We start from the raw sequence: 22,376 nt of genomic DNA, 5'->3' as shown, positions 1-22,376 counted from the left end.
TATTCATTGCAGAATCAAAGCCGAAGACTTTGTCTAATTTCAAGGCTAATTACCTACGTCCTTTGGGATTCAGAATACAAGGCTATACAAGGTTCCGGTATTGATTTTTCGTAGTTTAATTCATTAAGACTGAAAAGGGCAGAACTAATAATCAGAAAAAGCCTATTTTCAAGGTAACTTTATTTTGAAACCTACTATTAATAAAGTTATTAGGGATATTGATTATTTGAAGATTGATTTATTTGTAACAACGATTATGGATGGCTATTTTGCCTAAGTATTTTTTTTCTAGAACTTCGCCTATGATTACTTCCATTTAGTTTTTTTCAATTTGTGTAGCGATTCCTTGCACGACGAAATAAACGTATTGTCTATTGTATTTATAATCAATAAGTGAATAAAATTTTAAATAAAACTATGATAAAATTTTATCAAATCTTCATTTCAGCTGTGCTTTTTTTGTACATTCTATGTCACTCGCATATAAGTCGAGTTCAAAACTCCAAAAATAAGTTGCCAAACTAAGGGGCCGGCTTATATGCGCATAACTCAGATCGCACTACAAAATGAAATGACATGTGATCGCTATCGCCGTAACGCAAATAACACCTCCGACTTCTTCACGATATGTCATACATTATTTGGAGCTTTGAAACACCAGCGTTAATAATCTGTGTCAATTTGGATTGTGTTATATATATGAGAATTCGAATCTTAACCAAATACTCAAGATAGAACTAAAAAAATAAAATCAGCAAATACAAATCTGCTTTAAAACTATCTTGAAACAGGAACTATTGCATTTGCATCATAAAGAACATTTCAAATAGTTTGGTTGCCCAAGGTCTAAACACTTTTTAATTAACTAAGATGAGTTTATTAACTTTAATTTTTATTAGTATTAATTATCAAATCTGTCTAATGATTGCTAGAACCAACAGCACAATTGCGAACCTATAGCTGACGTAAATTGTTGTTGTCAGGACAAAAACAATTGGACCAATCACTTTTAGGCAATGCACTCACTGTTTACGAAAGATTCACATTTTTAATTCAAAAAACAACTTCTTACAGAGACAGGTGTTTCTTCTTCTTCAATTTCCGTCAGGCCATCATTTGACGTTTTGTAAAAAAGGTTGTTTTCTGTTATCAATGGCAATGACATTTTCTTTTTGTAACCTCGATTTCTGCCAGTATCCTCTAACGAAGTAACTGCTCTTTGCCGAGGATCATCACTGTATCGCCTATGTTTGAAGTTGAAAAACGAGGTTTAAAAAAACTAGTGGCCTAGTGGTTAAAGCATTAGAGGCTTAACAATGATGGTGTTGCAGAATAAACACTAGTTCAGATATAAATAGTGATATAAAATTGGAAAATGTCTCCCGTGCCACAATAGCTATAACATACTCTCATCTACACGTCATATAGAAATGACATTGCCATCGCCCAGAAAGATTTTTTATAGGAATACCCATAAATTTTTTTACCTATCGCAATTATATAAGTTTGCTGTGGTAGAAGTGTTGACCAAATCATTTCCTATATTGGAGGCATCTCCTTCTAACAGTGGCATAACATTTTCGGTCAATGCTGACTGTTCTATTTCATCATCTTCAAGCTGAGACGTTTTAATCATTTTATCGAGTTCCGAATCAGCATTATCACTCGTTAATAGAGTCATTAATTTTTGTTTATCGTTGACGATATCTGGTAATTCTGATCGTAATATCTCGACCAAATCTTCTTCCGCTTTTTGTTTTGCAATATATTCATCAGGAATAGCGGACATTGAGTCAGGATTGTCACATTCTTCTAAATCGCCCATCGACTCGATGCTATCGCACCTTGAAATGTGGCTTAATTGACGGAGAGGACCGAAAGGCATCGTATCGTTGTCTTCCAAAATATCACTTGAACTGAGAATTTGAAGTTTCCTGTGAGCGGATTTACGTTGAGAATCTAAAGAAGGGAATACTTCATGGTATTAACATGAAAAATGCAAAGGAATAATCCATTAGGAAAGTAATTATACACCGCCGCCATGTTTCTTGTGTATATTTAAAAATTAATGAAGACCCATACCATACATTTTAATTCCATCAAAGAATGCCGTTGTATTAGGTTTATGACTATAAGTACCAAAAGGGAATATAATAATAATATTAAAAGTGTCGTTAGAAAGTCACATTTCATGCAGAATGTGGAACACTGTAATATTGAAAATAAACTTCATCAACAAAAACAAAATATAGAAAAAAAGTTCCATATTGAAATTATATTTAGCAAATGGGGACGGTGGTTGAGGCGTTAGACTTAACTGTGATAACATTAGTAATTAAAATCATGGGTTCAAATCCCATGCCCGCCACCTCACCCGGGGTGTAAAAAATGGGGTAGGAAATGCCGAACCAGGAAGATTAGGATCCTTTCAAACTATATTAGCTGTTTACCCTGCAGTGATGACCTGTGCAGTGCCTTGTTCAGAGAAAAGTTGTATAGGAATTAAAGACTTCCAGTTGCTCGACAATTAATACAACAACCGATTTTCAAGAAGTTTGGAACTAACCTTTCACAGAACTTTCATTTTTCTTTTTTGTAACAGGTGAATTCTCACTCATAGTTTCTTTATTTTCGACAGTATTTACTTTATCATCGGTAGATGCTTCAAATTTAAATTCTTCCAAGCTTAAATCGGATGTAAATCTTTCTTCTAAGCCTTCTGAATCATTGTCGTCACTGTTATCTAGTGAGAGAAATGCATACAATAAAAGATGAAACCCAATATTATATTTTCCATTATTAATCTGTATGGCAGCGATTCCCAACCGGGGGCCTATGACCAACCGAGGGGGCCATAGAGCAGTTGGAGGGGCCACAATGCTAAGCGTAAAACTGATTTTACTTTTCTCTTCACATAAAAAAAAAGTTCCTCCTAGATTCATTTCATGATAAGATTATTTTACAGGGTGTTTTCACTTTGTTGAGCATAAATTGTTTTGAACTTGATGAGATTTGGAATCTACCAATCAAAATAACACTATAAATACTACTGGATTGATAAACAGGTGGGCCATGGATGCTAAAACCCTCTGGAAGGGGGTCGCAGGCTATGAAAGATTGGGAACCACTGCTCTATGGCATGGAGATGTGCAAATTCTATTGGGCATCAACACCAACAAAACTGCTATTTTATACATTCCTACCCTAACTATAAAATTGGTCAAAAAGTAATAAAGTCTCTCAAATAAGTTATGTGACTTTCACCAACATGCAAAAAATTATATTTTTTTCAAAAATATAATGTCAGATATAGGAGGTTTATAAACGTACTTGTTTCACGTTTGTTTTCTTCTTGATTCTGCATCGGAGGCATCGAATTGGTCATCTGTGGCATGGCATCAGTGTCACTAAGGGATGACTCGGTGCCATTGGAACCATGATGAGAGTTTAATTCACTTTTTATTTCCTTGTTTGCCTCAGAAAATAAATCATTTTTTGGTGGCAGTGAGCTGTTGTCAGACATTATTGTTTCTGTTTCGGAAACAGTTTGCAATTCACTTGATTCCATTTTTATTTCCTTATCTGAGTCCTGAGCTACTTCCCTTTCCTCTGGTACCACGATGGTGTCATGTGGCACCGAGGTGGTGTCGCTCTGTTCTGATTTGCTGTCACCATTGTTTTGTTTTTGAGCAATCTCATTTTCAACTCCTTGATGAGTTTTAGGAGCTATGTCAGATTCTAGTGGCATCGAATCGGTGTCAGGTGGCATGGGCTTGATGCCATGATTGTCTCCATTTACCAACTGTGAATTGAGATTGTTGGAAGTGTTTAAATTTTCAGGTTCTTCTTCAGTAGGTGATAAAAATTTATCGGCAGTTTTCCACTCAACATGGTCTCCTAGTCCCATAATAATATTGACTCTCGATCTGAAAATATATAATATTGATTAAAATGTATCCATTCTGTACGTAGCTTGTCATAGACTATATATTCGACTTTTGGCGTATTACGCTATATGTTATGCTCGCTATTATCCCCCCCCGACTACCCTGTGATGGGTTCTCAAGTTTGAATTCTATGGCGATAATTATTTTCGGGAATTGGCAAACTGTGGTTCACACAACCACTGGTCGATTATGGATTCCTCCACTATGATGAAGTCCATGCATCTGAAACAAATAACTGGCTTACAATTTCCGTACCTTCCAGGACTAGTAACTTACAAATAAGAGGGGTCATAGTTCGTCGTATGATTAAGCTGTCTTATCACCTCTCCCTCCCCCGGGTATAAATATGAAAATCCAATAAAATCCTATATATTCATATATATAAATTATCTATATCTACGGTCCATACTTGAGAGTAAACTATTTCTGAGATAAAAAAAAAAATTCAACCAGAACGTCTGCCTTCATGAAATACAGGGTGTTTATTAGGTCCCATTACACTTTTAATTTTGTTATAGAATCTGTTCTCAATATATCTTAATATTTTTTATAAACAGAGTTTATTTCGGGTTTACTTCATTTAATTAACTGTATCCCTGTATGGGACATCAAACTAATATTGGTATCGATTCATTCCATTTTTCAATTTAAAAAATTGTTAGATTTTGGATTTTAGATTTAGATTTATATAGGTCTGTATATTGAAAATTGGCTCATTGTATCGTTTTAAAAAAATCATTGAAGTTTATTTGACTGACCTTCGTGGATCAGCTTTACAAGTACGTTGAAGCGGTTTATGTCCGTTGACCAGTCCGTTTTGTTGTTTTCCAGTTTGTTGATTTTGCAGATTATTGTTGTGTGCATGATCTTCTGTAGGTTTGTTTGAGTTTTTCTGATGCTTCGTTGATGATGTGGTAGAAGGTGGTTCTGGCTGAGTATCAAATAATATCGTCCATCTGTCCATTCGAACAGGATTTGCTTCTTGAACCTGTGGAATGAAATTTGCTTCATATATGAATATATTACTTGAACGAAATTTGGAATGGAATGGCATTTTGCACAGATTAGTATAATCTTTTGATTAGTTAACTTTTTAGACGATATAGATTTTGTTGCATGCTTTGAATTCATTCTAATAGAAATTTTGAGAAGTTCAGACCGAAAATTTCCAACGCCTGAATCAATTCAAGAAGATCAAAGCAACATATCATCTTAATTTGAATTGCGCAATACTGCATTACTAAGCGTTTATACAATTTTTAACATGACACTTATTCGTGCCATTCGCCCTGAACAAATTATAGTACAAAATTTTTTATAAACCTATTTCTATATTTTCAACACTCTTACCCTTTCACCTTAAACCCCCTATCTTGGATTAAAAAGTTCTTGTAAAATGTTAATCCCATAATAATAGACATTGAAAGGTCCGAACGCCTTTTGATTCATCACCATTTTGGATTTAAATACTTTAATCAAGCCACTAATATCATGCATCATAGAGGAAAGATCTATATTCTAATTCTAACATGAGAGATCTCAAGAGAATTCAAATGATTGTTTATTCTATTGTGATGTCATACCTGTCCAAGAACAGCTGTCATGCTTTCGCCACTCCAACCTGATCCAAATCCGAGAACTCTTGCCAAATCGTTTCCAGTCCCGAGGGGCAAAACGGCAATGGGTGGTGTTTTACATGTAAGATGTCTGTGAAGTTGTTCTAGGGCAGACAAAACCCATCCTGCGGTACCGTCGCCCCCACAAACCAAAATTCGAAATCGTGGTAGTTTTCGGAATGCGTATAACCTGAAAATGTGAATAAAATACAGTATTAAAAAAACGTAATTGAAAATTTTTTAAATCCATTACTGAAAATCTGAAATATAATATTTTTTCACTTGGTTCATCAAATTAAATTTAATTCATCTTCCTAAAAAGCTTGGCCTTTATTAGAATCTAGTAGTTTAGCGCTAGACATAACACATAATTATGATAACATCGCAGCCTCGCAGGTTAAATTGCCGTGCCCACCATCTCACCCAGGGTGTAATAAATTGGGTAGGTAATGTTGAACCAAAAAGATGTCGACTTTCCAAACTATGATAACTCCTTAACAAGCAATAGCTGCTTATGGCGAGACTTGTTCAGAGCCAAAAAATTACAAATGTGTTGCACAAAAAAATATTACAAAAAACTGCACGTTGTGCCAATTTTGATTACTTAAAACTTGAATTTGAAACAAATTTGAAGTGTACAAAAAATTTAGACATGGATGCTTTTACATTAAAATTAGGTTCATAAAACTGTCCGTGGAACATCCAAATTCAATTTCTGTCTGTTGTGTTTCAAATTGTCTGAAACATAAGAAATATAAAATGTGCCGAATCCAAATTGATTAAGGATTAAAATGTACCACAGACATATTATACGCTATTCATTCATAATTAAAAACTGAACTGAATAATTATATTTCTTCATTTTTCCCCGCAATTTTCATTTTTTTTATTAGAGAAGCTACCGTATCTCACCGAACGCAAAAAGAAATATTAAAATTCGCAAAGCTATGTTGAATTGAAGTTTAAGAAATTTCAAACTGACAATTTCGTGAATTGAATTCTTACTATTTCTTATATCACTGCAATTCAAATAGAATAGGATTCGGTACTATGGACTTGATTTAAGGTAATCTAAAATAATAAATAATTCTAAATTACCTATCCTGAAATTAACATTTTATTCTTTTTGAGTGAATTTGGATGTTTATTTTGATGCGAATACTCGCATTGTGGGCAATGCCGGCAATCAATTGGTATTTTCCTTGCAAAGCCGAAACGGAAGAATCGAAACCCAATTCAAAAATATGTAAGGTTAAACAGTCAAACAAAATGTCATCCAACGAAATAACTGAAATTTTAGTATGATTTCAGCATTATTGATTTTCCAATTCAAGCCAAAACTATCATAACATTAGAATCTTATTACATCAGCACGACAATGTGGTCTATAATACCAAAATAGAAGAGATAGTATCAATCATGAATAGTTAAACGTGTATACACCAGTTATTTATAAATGTCTATGACATTTTTGATTGTGTTAAACGTCATGAGAATGTCATATATGCAAAATGATATGAACCAGCGTTGTCAATAGATATAAAGCATAGATGAATAAACTCAATCGATCAAGCAAAGGCGATATGAAAGTTGATCAATTATGTATGATTCATCGATTTCCCTTGTTTGATACGATGAAAATTTATTTTGGATTTGATATGAATTCTGAGTATGTGCATGTTTTGACAAAATATTTATCCTTATTACAACTGAAATCTAATTTGAGAATATTAATGATTACAGCTGACGAAATTCATTTGTTATTTGTAACAACAAAAAGGCAAAATGTGATTCCTATGGTTAGGTGAACAGATAATACGTATAATAATCGACTTTAATAAAAATATTTAAAATATCCATTTGCTTTTATAAATTAACAATTTTGGATATAAAAACATTGTCATTTATAAAATATTTAGTAATATTAAGATGACGGCAAAAATAATGGGTAATCATATTACAGAATTTTCCCTCGTCAAGCGAAAAGGTATTTTGGGAATTATGGCTCAGGTTACATCTAAGAACAGCTAAATCCAAATTCCAAAAATATTGAGAATTGACATTTTCAAATATATATTTTAAAATAGGCCATGTTCAATAGAGCATTTTACACAAAACAATTCCAATTAAGAGACACTAAATTTGACAATGAAGAATGTGTTAGATAAACAGCGTTTTCATAAATAATTCATTTTACAGGGTAGGAAGTTGAAATAGGTTCATTATGTGCCATCAGATATCAAACACTCAAGACCAAATTTTCAAATGTAAACATTTCAAATTATTTCTGAATTCAAGAATTAACTACCGTATATTATCCTTGAATACCCTATCTCAAAAAAAAATTGCCAAACTGAGGTGTCGGCTTATACGCACATAACTCTAATCGCACTAAAGAGTCTGCTAATGGTTATCCTTTTCATGAATTCTCCTCTGCGACCATTTGCTGTGATTACGACGTGTTACGATTTGTAGGGTTGGCTTATATGCAAATTTTTATAAATTGGCCATTTTGAATGTATGCAAATACTAAATTCACTTTGAACATTCCTACTTACATAAATATAATATGGAGCAAAGATCGGGTAGAATATTAAAAAATAAAACTTTTTGGATATGAATATTTTTATATATTACATTAATATACTTCTTCAACTTAAAAAGCTTCTAATTTTTCAATCTAAATAACAGTGTCTTTCATTGTAGCTCAGCGTTATGTTTAAATTGCATTCTCTTAAATTGCAATCAATGATTTCAAAGTCATTGAACTTCTAATGCAAGCCATTGACTTGTACAATTGAAAAACATTATCCAAAGCGATCTAATTTTAAATAGGTCATATGCGGTTCTTGAGAGCCTAAAAATAAATCAAATTAAGGGTTTAATTTAGAATATTAGGTGAAAATAAAAAATCAATAGACATCTAATTATCAATTTATTGATTTTGGAGTGCCTATCAAGGAGGACACATGCTGACACTCGAAATATTCTCAATATTACCTCAATTATATGCTTGGCGCAGTATTGATTCAAGATAATATGGATCTCGTAAAAAAAAAAAAACAATACATAGATGTAGAAATCATATAAAAAAAACAGCATTTGTACCAGGAAGTTAATTAATGTCAAAGTAGTTCGTTACACAAAAACTTTTTTGAAATCTGATTTTGTTAAAAATATTGTAAAAAATTTAAAGGTAGCAAATTTCAGCGAAATCTTTTGATCAGCTAAATTCAAAATTTTGATTTTCAATTTTAATCATATTGAAATGAATTTTAAGGAATCATGAACAAGAAAGTGTACCATTGCTCTAGAATCTCCATAATTATAAGTGTTCAAAAAATCGTAATTTTGAACAAAATTTATTTTTGCAATGACTGAGAAGTGGACCAATAATGATGTTAATACAGGTAAACCGGTACTTGAACAAAAAGATTTTTATCAATATAATGTCAACAATTTTTTATTTAATAAGCAAAACATTACTTTTATATTACTGCATAAAATATTAAAATTAGGTGAATAGCAGAAATTCTGTGAAAAATTTCAACTCGATTACGGTAGATATTGAAAATATGGCGCTGAAATACGTGTACCAATATGGAGGTAACTAATTTTGTTTGCCTGTTTTATATCAAGATGTGTAAAGGGACTGAAGCATATGGGCAGGGGGCATATTTACTTGGCTAATACAGACAGTCCCCAAACTCGTAATAGAACTAAAATAAAGAAAATCGGAATAAAATTATGCCCTAACCTGGTACACATACTACGGGAGTATCGAAAATATTGTGTTGGCAATTGCCATCACTGATTACACATCTTAGAAAGATTCTGGTCCCCGCAAAAACAGTAGCTACTTACATATCAACGGCTGCTTATGCAGTGCCTTGTCAGAGTAAAATGCTTGAAAAAGCACCGTATAAAAATGATTCCTTAATTCATGAAGTATGATAAAATTTTCCATTGAAGTCCATTGACAGAAATTTGAATAACAATGTGCATTTCTCCCGAACAAACATGCCAGGATTCGAATTTAAAAATAAATAAAAACAAATGCATTGTGCGATAACAATGTACGTCATTCCATGACATTTGACATCATAATACAAAATGTTTTATTTTAAAATTTTCTAACCGAGGCTAACAGAATGGTAGTGCATTGCATCATAGGATATATCTAATTATAACACAAGACTACTATTGCAATATTTCACAATATTGATAAACTTTTAAAAAGTTATTTCAATTACTTAGAAAATTCACCGATCAATGTTACAATTTCAATTTTGTTCTGGAGTCAGTTCTAAATAGCTTGTTTTATTGTAATCAGTGTTTATTTAATTTTTTTGTTATTTCCCTTAATACACATTTGTAATGTCCACCTTTAGTCGCACAAAGCACATTAAAAGCTCTTTCACTTAATTGAATTCAATCCTTTCTGAACACACTGTATATCATTTCGGCCCATGTTATTTTGGTGCGCATATGTATATCTATGCTCCATGTGTTCATGTTTTGGTATAACATATGATTAGTTGTTATAAATTACTCCATTCCAAGAATTCATCAATGCCCAGAGAAATAAGCCATGGAACATTAATAGTTTATAATATTAATTCTGTCATCAGCTACAGATTGATGAACCATATGTTTTCATGGAAAAACAAAAAAGTTCTGGCATATGTTTGTTAAGTATTGAAAACAAAATCCAGTTTCAAAAAGAAGAGTAGATTCAGATAGATATATACGGTGTATATATAAAGTATGGAGATAAAAGAAAATTCATATTCAAATGTTGAAATTTATAATATTCTTTCTGTAATGTTTATATTATTTATAATACATTCCCAATTAGTAAACGCTACACTATATCTCACAAATTTCATATCAATTATGATCTCTGTGAGAAATGTAAATAAGACATGTTTTATCTATAAATAGAAAAAATTAAATATTCCTGAAAGAAGACACAATACTTCCATGGCCAGATAATCATAGCATGTGGCAACTTTTGTTAAAATTTGTTCCCTTACTAAATTAAAATGTGTTAGGTTGAAAGCAACAATTTTTTAAAACTGTCATATCCTAATTTGACAACTTCAAAATGCTTGTTTACTATGATACATTGTCCATGTATGATATAGTATCATTATATACATATCATCTCCGATAGAGAGTGAAACATTTTTCAAAGTCTGATAAACTTGTGTTGAGATTAAATGTATCGAACATAGGTATATTAAAAATAAACATATTACAAATTGTCAGTACTTCCTCATTTTCCAAAAATAACTTAAATTTCGGGAGAACTGTCAATGCTAATGACGACGATGGCGAATTTCATCATTGTAAATCAATACTGAATCACCTTTAAGTTCGTTTAAATAGAAACTAACACTCCCATTTAATAATATTAATCATTATACAAATGAGATAAACAAATGGCCATGGTCTAATGCTAAAGAAAAGTAAAGAGAATTAGCAGTTGCCATCTGAGTATACTTTAATGTACACCTGGGTTATTTACATTGGTTCATATATCAGTCAAAGCATCCGAAACAAAACTTTAGGAAAACACCGTCTTTTTTTCAATAATAACACTCTTTAAGTTCGCAAAACTGATTCTTAGAAATACATGTAAATTTCCCCAAGTGCAAACCAAAATAGATAACACTTTTACATACCCTGGCATGGGTCCCCCCATTTCTAGAAGAAAAACTTGATTTTTATTGAGTTGTCCCTTCATCATATCATAGACCTGTTTTCCTTGTCCGCCACCGCTTTTTGAATTGATAAACACCAATAACGGATCGAAAGTGGGTGATCCAGTGGGCTGAAAAAAGTTGGAATATATATTTAGGAATTTTGAAGAAAAACAATGAAAAATGAACCAAAAACATTTCAAAGTATTCGTAAAATTCTGTTCAAATTTAAAAAAAGTAAAGAGAAAATATATAAAATAATGTAGAAAAAATTTACAGTCTTTGAAAATAACACAGTAGCCATCTACCAATTTTTATTATAAATAATTTATGTTTATTGTAAATAGCAAAAAAATCAATTCCTATAAATATTATATGCAATGAATGATTTGTAAACATTGTTATTTTGCTCAATGAATTGAAATCAATACATCACTAATTTAAATATGATAAGCGTATGAAAAATAATCTCGCAAATGTGATCATCCTATCTTGATACATTTTCTGCTCAATGGGATTTATATAACAGTACAAAAATAAACAAATATTTATACAAGGCGACACCCCCCAAAAAAGAGCCCAGGTCATATGGAACATATCCTAAATAGAACATAAATTTTGTGTTAAATGTCCTAAAATAGTGAAACTTTGCGTACAAATATACACAAACGGAAGTGTTAAATAAATTTTCTCAATTTTTGAGAAATTCATGGTAATGTTTGATCTTTTTAATTCTACCAAAATATATTTGTGTATGTATCACCTATGTTGTTAAATATGCCTCAAGAAACATGTATACACTGCATTACGTCATTATCCAATCTAGCCAATTTGCATAACAATTATAAGACGTGACATTTTGAATATGAAGAGACTTACGATGGTAAACATCGGGATTATTGACGTTAGCGTACTGACAAGTGACAACACCTTAATAATGTCATCTAATAATAGCATCAACATATTTGTGGATTATGTTCGCAAATATTGATAAAAAATTCATAAAAATTTAATACATTTTTTGAAATTTTAACGAAATCTTCATATTATGTTAGATTAGTAATATACCACGTGAAAAGTGAAAATAAATCTTTGGGCAAACAAATCTGACATTTGCAATTCGATATTTGTAGCGAAATGACCTTCAGAGAAACTTATATAGCCTACGTGTTATGAAGAAATACGCCTCTTTCTGCTTTTCATAAATGTTAAATTCTGGTTAGAATTTCCATCGCATTCGTTTTCAGAAACTGATTTGAAATTAAGAAGAATGAACATTTCAAATTAGATAGTGGGATGGATTCAATTACCAAATGATATAGGCCTAATATTTGAAATTTTCCGGATTTCATTTCAATTTTAGCACTGCAGAAGTTTATTTGTCATATTTAAATCGGCAGATGTACGTAATCATACAATAAGTAAAAAATTTGTCGAAAGTGAAAAAATTTAAAAATTGTGGCTATTTAGATTTAAACTCCATAAAAAAAATACTAAATTACTACTACTAAGGAAAACATTCTACTTATCAGAAAGCAAACAATAAAAAACACAAGAATCCTTACTACGCTGATGAAGGGTAGAAATATTAAATTCAGCATCCGCCCGAAGATTTTACGTTCATGCAGTGATCGGACCATTGCTGCCGCCGCCATTCCACTTGTAAAGCTGATGAAAACACATCCTAGAGAAAAAAAAATACCTTGTTGTTAGTACTGAATATTAAAGACCTGAATTTGAAAGGACTATACTCAATGAAATTCGGAGGGCCACTAGCAAAAGCCATTTGTGATGACTACAATAATTTGAAGTAGATTAACTATGATTTGTTTAATTCTTTGACTGTAAATGCATTTTTCGTTTAATTTCAGTTGTTAGCTTTCATATTATTTATGAGGTCGGCAAAATAACTGATAAAAATGAATTAAAAGCAAAACTAGATATTTTTAGAAAGTCTTTTGAAAAAGAGCACCACGGATCACCAAATTTGAGAGCCACTGGCCTAGGTATTTATTGTAAGAAAAGACCTGATATATAAAAATAGTTTTTGCCAGATTTCAGATAAATAAAATTACCGTAGTACTACGAAGAGCAAAAATGAGTATTTAAGCATGATTTGCAGTATGAGAACAGAAGGGGCCTAAGTCACATTTTTGAAAAATTTACGATTTTCAATATTTTGGGATTTTGAGCCATGCTCTACAAGGTGGTGGTCTTGAAATCCTGAAATTCTCAATAATAAAATTTTAAGCTGGACTATAATTTTGCTGTGAAGTGGACAATTGAGAAAATTCAAAATCTAGATCATGGTAATAAATAGTGTATTATCAGACTGACTATTCTATTACTGTTATCCCTAGTACGCTGTTAGGTAAAAGCAGGCACTTCACATAATGCAATTTCAATATTTGTAAAAAAGATTCGTTTCGCAAACAATTGCCAAATAGTATTACATGATGAGTTTGTCACAACCGTGATATATCCTGGTTGCCACTATTCTACAACAAAATTAACTTTTACTCTAATAATAATAATGTAAAACAATGACTAACTAACATCATCAGTCCTTTATTGAACTTTATTCTATTTATAAAGTGATTGACGTTTACAGTGCGACAAAAAAGGACGTAGAAAACAAGTGAGTCAGTTTGATACGAAGAAAATGGAACAATTTTTGATATTACGAATTTCGATTTCTACTTCCATTGAACAAAATGTTTATATATAGCTTTATTTTGAGTGTGTATAATGACTAGTAAAGAGATAGGCGCTCCAGAAGTGTGTGTACCAATATGGAGGTAACTTTTTTTTTCACCTACTTTACATCGAGTTGTGTAAAGGAACTGAAACCTACGGGCAGGGGGTATATTCACTTGGCTAAGACAGACAGTCCCAGAACATGCAATAGAACTAAAATAAGGAAAATCGGAATATAATTATGGCCTAACCCTAACCTGGTACACACACTACGGGAGTACCGAGAGATGAGCATCCAATTTGAATTGATAAAACATTTGCATCTTACAATTTTCAAATTCATTTAATCAGCTAACAAACTTGCATTGACAATTTTCAAAACAATCAATATTTTTGAGAAAGGGACTCATCTAGCATTATTAATAAATATATTCTACTGTATATAAAATAAAATTAAGAATAAGAACTCTACCTTGATCTGGAAATATTGGTCCAATACAGGCATCCTCTGATAATAAGAAAGAAATATAAATATATTACAATATTTTATATTGAAAAGAATTTTATTTACTGAAAGGGATATAAAGTCTCAATCATATTTTCAAAGCCCATAGGAATTGAGAGTCGCAGCTGTACTTTTAAACTTCTTGGAAGTTAAAGTTTCAGATTTCTAATAGTTCTAATTAAAGTCAAAATTTCTCAAGTACTTGTGGACATTGTGGTTAAAATTTGGTCATCTGATAATGCAGACCTTTAGTCAAAGTCACAGTCGCTAATTTTTTTGAATGGCTCTGAGTCAGTTCTCGGGAGCGAATCCAACTTGCAGGACATTACTTTCAAAGAATTAGTTATTCTCAGTAGTGGCCCACTATGACAATAATAAAGTGTGAAGTGGAAGTCACATTTATCCGCAATTAACACGTATCGAAGCGTGAATTCTGATTATTGAGAGATGTGACGGCACCGAGGGTTAGTAAAATGATATGACTAATACACATTCTATTGTTTGGTGTACTTATCATTTTTTTATGAGAAAATACAATTTTTAAAAAAGAACGCAAACAGTAACACAATGTCACCAAAATATTTGGATTGCACAAAAATAGTGCTCAAATATTTACCATCATTACACAAATAGTAACAAATGTGTTTATTCTTACAAAAATATCATTATAAATTATAATGTGAATAAAATTAATCTATTGGTTAGGCTTATTGTGGCAACCGCACATAGATTACCCCATAACGCCCACTCTTTCCATAACATGCTTTCTATGACTATTCCGAGAAGCAATTTATTACGTTTCATTTATTATGGATGGATTGAATCACGATTGACATTTCCGATAGAAAATATCAAATAACCTAAAACTGAACTCAATTTGTATTGATTTACTATATATGAAGATCTGATTTGAATGAAAATTTTTGAACTGAATTATATTTTATTCCGAATTGAATTGGGGAAACAATACAATGAGCCTGAAATTTGGAACCTACTTGAGATGTCTAATCAAGTTTTATTTCACCCAACTTTAGAATAGTAAAAGTCAAAATTTTTTTTTTGAGAATACTTAATTTTACTGATACAAATTATGTCAGGACTTTATTATCATTTTGCCATCTGACAATTTTTTTCAAATTAATTGAAATTGAAAATTAAAATAAGTTGCAAATAACAGTAATCTACAAATTTGAGAAATTTGAGTGTTTTCAATCACTTTCTTAAAAACACTTACCTCTTTTCGAAGAAAACAAAGACAACCGTTTTATGTAATCCGATTTGTCCAAGTTTTTTGGGAGACCTCCAACAAACAGAACAAGTTCTTTTAATTTGGAAAGTTTCCGTCGAATGGCTTTACTGCGCCCTGCAACAAAACAAAGATAGTAAACAATAATTCAGCTTACGTCTTTCACATTTACTAAAAGCACAATTTATGCTTTTTTCAATCAAAAATGGGACAATTATTATTATCATTCTGTTATTTTATGTTTAGCATTCATGTAAGAGTAATGAATAGGCTTTAATGGGAGACAGTAAAAACGTTTGTGCATGGTTAATCTTAAAGTAATAACAGTATTCCTAATAAAAGTTATCAGATAATAGTAATCAGAAGGCATCACTTCCATAGGAAAATATATTCTGAAAAAATGTTCATTTTTATTGTAAAAAAGTAATGAAATCGATTCGTTAAAATTATTAAAATAATTGCAAGGTCGCAAACCATTGAACTACTTTCACAAAACAAAATTTTCTGTAGGCTGTGTTGTTAAACTCATTTTGCATTTTATCAATTTATATGAAGTATTAATTAATGCCCCTAGTGTATATATATCAGCTTTATTTATCAAAGGGATAAGAATATGTTTTACTCCTCACAATTTTCTTAGGTCTCTAATGATTCATTGATCAGGTAAGGTAATTTTGGAACAACTTTATTCTACAGTATCAACTTTTAATAAAGACCATACAGTTCATATGGGATCACTTTTTTGCATATAATAACTGCCAACAAATCAAATTGTATTTTAAAAATATTACAAATGTGTCACAGTAAAGTGTTATTCAGAGTTCACAACTTAAATCTTAAATGAACCTAATATACGTCATCAGTTTCTCAATAACTTCAAAAACAATGGATGAACAATGGACAAATTCCAAGACTATGGCCAACAAGAAAAGACAAAGATTTGCTTATTATGACGTAGCAAGCAAATCTAAAAGTGAGTAAGACAACGCAGGTGTCGAATATTGACGTCCAAACTATAATCATTTCCTCGACGTGCGGTTGTGAACAACAGCGGTGCGGACTTTACTTTCGAGCATTGAATGATATTTGAATCACAATTTTACAAAGATTGGACTTAGCAAGACATGATGAAAACTTCACAAACTTTTACATTCTTCGAGGTCGTAAACCATACTGTATAAAGCAGTCGAGTTAATTGCATGAAAAAATATTCATGGAAAATGGAAATCAATACGAACTATTGATGGAAAGATTGTTAGGATATTAATAATACTTTTGCATAGTGAAGAATCATTGCCAATCAAGCAAACAAGAAAAGCATTCAAGTTCACAATGAATTATTAAAGTTACGGCACTCTATGGTACACATAGATTGATCATTGATTCGGAAATTAATGCCGCACTTTCCTTTTAGTATGACATAGAGTCATAGACCATATTTCATCCATGCCTTGGGTTAATTCAAAATTTATCAGTAAACAGCACTCACTCAGAATTAAAGGAGATTCATATCTGAGAGTAGCTATGGATGATGCACAAGTAAATACGAATTAATGCAAAACTCCAGATAATTTAAGTCAATATGATCAAGAAAATAGATATGGGACAGTGAATTCTACATAACAGAAGGCATAAGAATCTATTTTTAGTATGTTTGATATGTCGGCAACTTTTGCATTTCAAACTGTCATTTTTTTGTCACATATCACTATTTCAATACAACACAGCACATTTAAAAAAAGTTGATAAACAATTTTTGTTTGCAGTTTTCATTGCAAACAGTTCAGCAGTTTGTAAAAAACACGAATCAATGCGAAAAAAAGCAATATCTATGGCTCATGGTAGCACCTATTACAGGGGTTGGCAATTACTTTTCTGAGTGGGCCAGTTACAGATAATAGACTTGGTTAGTGGGCCGGATGCTCAAAACTCGATATGAAAAACTATGAATAAAAAACAGCTAGGCTAACGATTATAGAATAATAAGAAGCACAAAGTAACAATCGAGGTTATTATAACGTTATTTTCATCCATATTTTCAACGTAAATTTATATAAAAAAACTATAGTCTTGATTTCAGCAGATATAAATGGACTGGATGGAACACTTCCGTGGGCCAAATCTGGCCTGCGGGCCATAATTTGCCCACCCTGACCTATTACCTTTTAAATATGAATAAATATTTCAATATTTTAAATTGGTACATACAAATATCAAAATGACTATAAAATATAAAACACTGTAAATGGAATTTGCACCACGATAAAAATAATAAAAACACTATCGTTTATCTTCAAAATCCAAAATATCACTACCGATATTTTTATATTACCCATTCCAAAAGCTGTATTTAAATGATTAGTCTTAATAAAGAATCATTTTACATTTCAAAATCAATTAAACTGTGCAGACACGGATACATGCATAATTCCCTTTGATCATATTTCATATATGCTAACATATGCTACATGCATTATGCATGATCATGATGTACACAAAACAAGTACTATTCCCAGTACGCCAAAATATCATTTGGAATTTTGTGTTGTGTAATTTTATATTTAACATGATTGATGGAAAAAATAGAAAACTGATAGGATATGGAAAAATCTGATATTGAAGTATGGTACATTAATATAGTAGTTTTTGTGTAGTCTGTTATTTATAGCTTAAAACAGTCATATTGAAAAATATTCCAAGAGCGCCTTGGGCAAAAAATTTTCAAAAATAACACTTTTGCTTTCCAGAAAAAGAAGGAAAAATATGAATCAAGAGAGCGAGACAGTCAATGGATTATGAACAAAAATAAATTTCTAAATATGACAATTCTAACCAAAGAAAAAGAGAGATTTTGAATATCGTAATTAAGAAAGCGGTACTCACAATTTTCCGAAGTCTGTGCTGGCGTTTCATCTTCCCCTATTAATCCTGTCAAACAATCATAATCCATTTTATTTTATTCAAAGACACTTCAGATAATATTTTCAAAAATATATGAAAAAAATTTCTAGATGCAAAAATGAATAAAATTTAAAAAATTGAAGGCATACATACAGCTCAAGAGACGCTAGGAATATATAACACTTTATTAAAGGTCTTCTTTACTTTACTATGCGTACGGATAGTCAAACGTACAGAGTATTTAATTTAATGAGAAAAGGGTTCCTATCTTAATATACATAGGAATGCAGCAAATGATAATGTCGCGCACTTTGCAACTAAAAACATCAGATAAAAAATTAAATCAATGGGCTAGTAGGATATTTTATTCTATTCTTCAAATTATTTTAACATTCCATCTGTATAGCCTATTATATATTTGATAATTCCATATTTATTCAAACTGCCGAAATGTGCAAAATTATGTCATAATATATGGAAAAAAATTGTATTTGTAACAAAAATTCAACCTGTATTTTTAAATAAAGCAACGTGATATAACAATAAACCTATAAATTGTATAAAGAGGCATATTTTTTTCTAAATATTCTTAGCTTAATCTAAATAACGTTCGAAATACAAATCATAAATTAAAACACATGCTATCAGCTGGAATAAAAACCTCACACTGAGCATTGGACAACATCCTCCTTATAACTGAAATGAGCCTAAATTGCGTAGAAACGTACAAGACATAATTTTGCGTCGCAACCATACAGAGCCCACTTTTGATAATGATATATCTTATTAACAACGCTTACTCATAACGAGGCGTTTAATAGCTTCCTTCCAACGACTAAGTAGCGTCATTAAGTATCCAGTAAGATGTTATGAGTATGCCAGGAGCACACCAAGGTACAAACATACAGTACAATTAGAAAATGCATTAGCAGCGTAGACAATCTGTGAGCGACTGGCAGGTATTTTGTTGCATTTTCATTTATAAATTAGAGAACATGGAAATAGTGAGACTAGCAAGTTTTTTAAATATTTTTTCAATGAGTAAAAACGTAGACTGCTGTTCACGTTCAACAACGTATTATACGCAAATTTAATGATGCATCCATTGTTAGCGTACGTCAATGAATACAGTTTCGACCAAGAAACTGAAATAGGAGTCATTTGTGTATTGCATTTAGGGAGATATAAATAGGGAATTGATTCGTAATAAATACCGAAAATAGCAATGAGTTTTATTTTTATTGAAAAGACAAAGAATAGGATATTTTCGGAGTAATAGCAACTGAAGATCACAAGGTTTGAGATATATTTAAAATTGTGTTTCGTGGTCATGGTCGCCATTGATGTCACAAACATAAAATATCTACAAAGCATTTAATACATTCTATGAAACTTCATTGCGTATGAGCAAATTGTCGATCACTCTTGCAGATGTGAAATGCTTAACGGAGGCAAAAGATAGATTATCAGTCACCAGAAAGAAGCATGAAGAATAATGCCAGAAATAAAAAGCCTTTCCTGGCAATAAGAATTATTAGCATACTGGAATTATTACAACACATTAAAAAGCGTTGACTAACTACTAGAAAGAGCGAAAAGTGAAGATCTGTAATATGAGATAGCTGAAATCAAGCGTAAGCATTGACACAAATCTCATGCCCATGACCTTGCCCAGGGTATAATGAATGAGATAGCCAATGCCAAACTAGGAAGATTGCGATTCAATAAATAGTGAATCCTTACATATTGCTAGATATGGGTGGGCCTTGTTCAAAGCGACAGGGATTGGGGTCGTATAATTTTTTTTAAAAAAAAAACACTGTAAAGCAGGGGTCACCAACCCGTTGCCCGCGGGCACCAAGTCGCCCGTGAAGACCACATGAGTCGCCCGCAGGTCTGTTCCGAAATAATAAGTTACATCAATCAATTTTTGTCATGCTATTCTTGTACTGATTACACATATATGGGAACTGGGAATGGCACTATTTTAATTATTTTAACAATCAACCTGATTTGAACTCAGCAATGTGACGGGGTATTTTAGTCTTCCAATTATGACATTACACAGTTATCACCTTCCACTAATACGCGTTTTTTCGAGTTCAGATTTAAGTATTCTGTGGCATCTAAAGCTGCCGTAAAACCACGACGGTGTTTCCGAACCATGGCCCATTATGGCCAAGCCAAACCCCACGGCGACATACTTTTTAGCTGCCACATACCAATGGAGAGCTGCCGTTATCGCGGCAGCAAATTGAAAACCAATGGCAGGTAAAATTTTGCTGCCGGTCGGCCGTAAAGACAGGGCTGCCCCTGATGGTGACAAATATTGGGTAAATATTGAGACTATTGTTTGGTTGAACCGTTCAACCTATCTTTGTGAATCAAAAATTTTTCATGTGTACTTCAACCAGGAACAAACACGGAACACGCCTTTCAGATGATCTGCAAGTCTCGCTTAGTGTTACAGTGTCGCGTTACAACAAGTTACGCACCGCAGTACAACACTCTGTACCATTTGATAGTACAACTGTTAAGTCCATTTTAACCTAGGCAGAGGGTAGAGTGCAGAGTGTTTGTAAATAACCCAGGTATATTTTGGTTTCCTAGTATATTTAGTAGTGATGACTTTAAAATCAATTTGAAAACATTTTTTTTAATCCTAGAGTTTATCAGTGTCTCTACTAGACTAAATACCAGTAATTATTAATAATTTAGGCTTAATTGAGCAAACTGACTTTTTTAGAAATGTACATTGAACTGGTAGCCCTCGGCTTAATCTGTACCTAGAAAGTAGCCCTCGGCTTCGAAAAGGTTGGTGACCCCTGCTGTAAAGAATACCATCCTTTCAGTAAATAATATCTTCCTACACATCGTTAGATATCAGTGTTCAGAACGAGTGCCATGAATAAGCGTTGTATAAAAAAATGAAAAATACATTTCTATAATTGTAAAAATTACCAGATGCTTACCAGACTGTTGACGTAATGATACGAATCCATCTTCTGCCGACGGCACTGAAACAAAACTCAGTGGAAGTAAGATGCCACTCGTATGTTCGCTGACTTCTTGCATTTTCCGCACATCAAGAAAGTGCGTCACATGATCATTTCCTCCCAGCTTGAAGAGTTATAATATCAAATTACATAACTAAATCTCAGTTCCTAATGTAGGTAAGTAATTATTTCGTTAGTCAGCATTCTGTAAAAACAGAGAAATTATTGTTATCTTTGAGTGGCTAGATGGCCAAATGGTGAGAAAGCTGGACCTAATTATGATGCGTTGTAGACTTGCAGTTGAAAGATTTTAGTTTTAAATCTCATACCCACCAGTGCACCACCCCACCCAGGGTGTAATTTGGAAAGATGCTGATAAAAAAAAATCCTCCTTACATATTTTGTTTTGTGGCTGCATATTTAGAGCCTCATTCGAAGATAAATTGTGCGAATGATTATTAAGAAAAATAGGTAATGGAATAGAAGAGTAGCCAATTGATTTGGAGAAAACATCCCAATATTAAAAATAAAGCGATTTATTAAAGCAGATAGGAGTTAGTATAACGAATAAGCTTCATTAATGCATTTCATTTTTTACCAGCAAACAGGTAGAAAACGGTCGTGCCTACGCTTTTTCCAGATTAATTTGTTTCGATTCCAAATTATTTCCTGGTACATATTATTTTAATATTGCAAACTAAATAAAATACTGTACAGTAACTATTTGAAAGTTACGACAGACAGGTAAAGAATTTGAAAACAT

General features: G+C 32.0%; 1 protein-coding gene across 1 annotated transcript in view; it reads right to left on the bottom strand.

Moving 5' to 3' along the window:
- LOC120339981 (uncharacterized) overlaps window positions 1-21,834 on the bottom strand; it is a 28,217-nt gene extending 6,383 nt beyond the window's left edge. Inside the window, exons 1-12 of the mRNA XM_039408233.2 lie at window positions 21,590-21,834; window positions 18,600-18,644; window positions 15,705-15,833; window positions 14,438-14,473; window positions 12,834-12,952; window positions 11,251-11,399; window positions 5,531-5,753; window positions 4,706-4,935; window positions 3,331-3,926; window positions 2,567-2,743; window positions 1,488-1,959; window positions 1,073-1,244 (exon numbers count right to left, since the gene is read on the bottom strand). Of these exons, the coding sequence (XP_039264167.2) occupies window positions 1,073-1,244; window positions 1,488-1,959; window positions 2,567-2,743; window positions 3,331-3,926; window positions 4,706-4,935; window positions 5,531-5,753; window positions 11,251-11,399; window positions 12,834-12,952; window positions 14,438-14,473; window positions 15,705-15,833; window positions 18,600-18,644; window positions 21,590-21,692 (2,451 nt within the window). The 5' untranslated portion in view covers window positions 21,693-21,834. The remainder of the gene's footprint in view (window positions 1-1,072; window positions 1,245-1,487; window positions 1,960-2,566; window positions 2,744-3,330; window positions 3,927-4,705; window positions 4,936-5,530; window positions 5,754-11,250; window positions 11,400-12,833; window positions 12,953-14,437; window positions 14,474-15,704; window positions 15,834-18,599; window positions 18,645-21,589) is intronic.
- Window positions 21,835-22,376: the final 542 nt, after the last annotated feature.

The sequence above is a fragment of the Styela clava genome, chromosome 9, assembly GCF_964204865.1.
Source record: "Styela clava chromosome 9, kaStyClav1.hap1.2, whole genome shotgun sequence".
Taxonomy (NCBI): domain Eukaryota; kingdom Metazoa; phylum Chordata; class Ascidiacea; order Stolidobranchia; family Styelidae; genus Styela; species Styela clava.
This window is presented reverse-complemented; position numbering and strand designations above follow the sequence as displayed.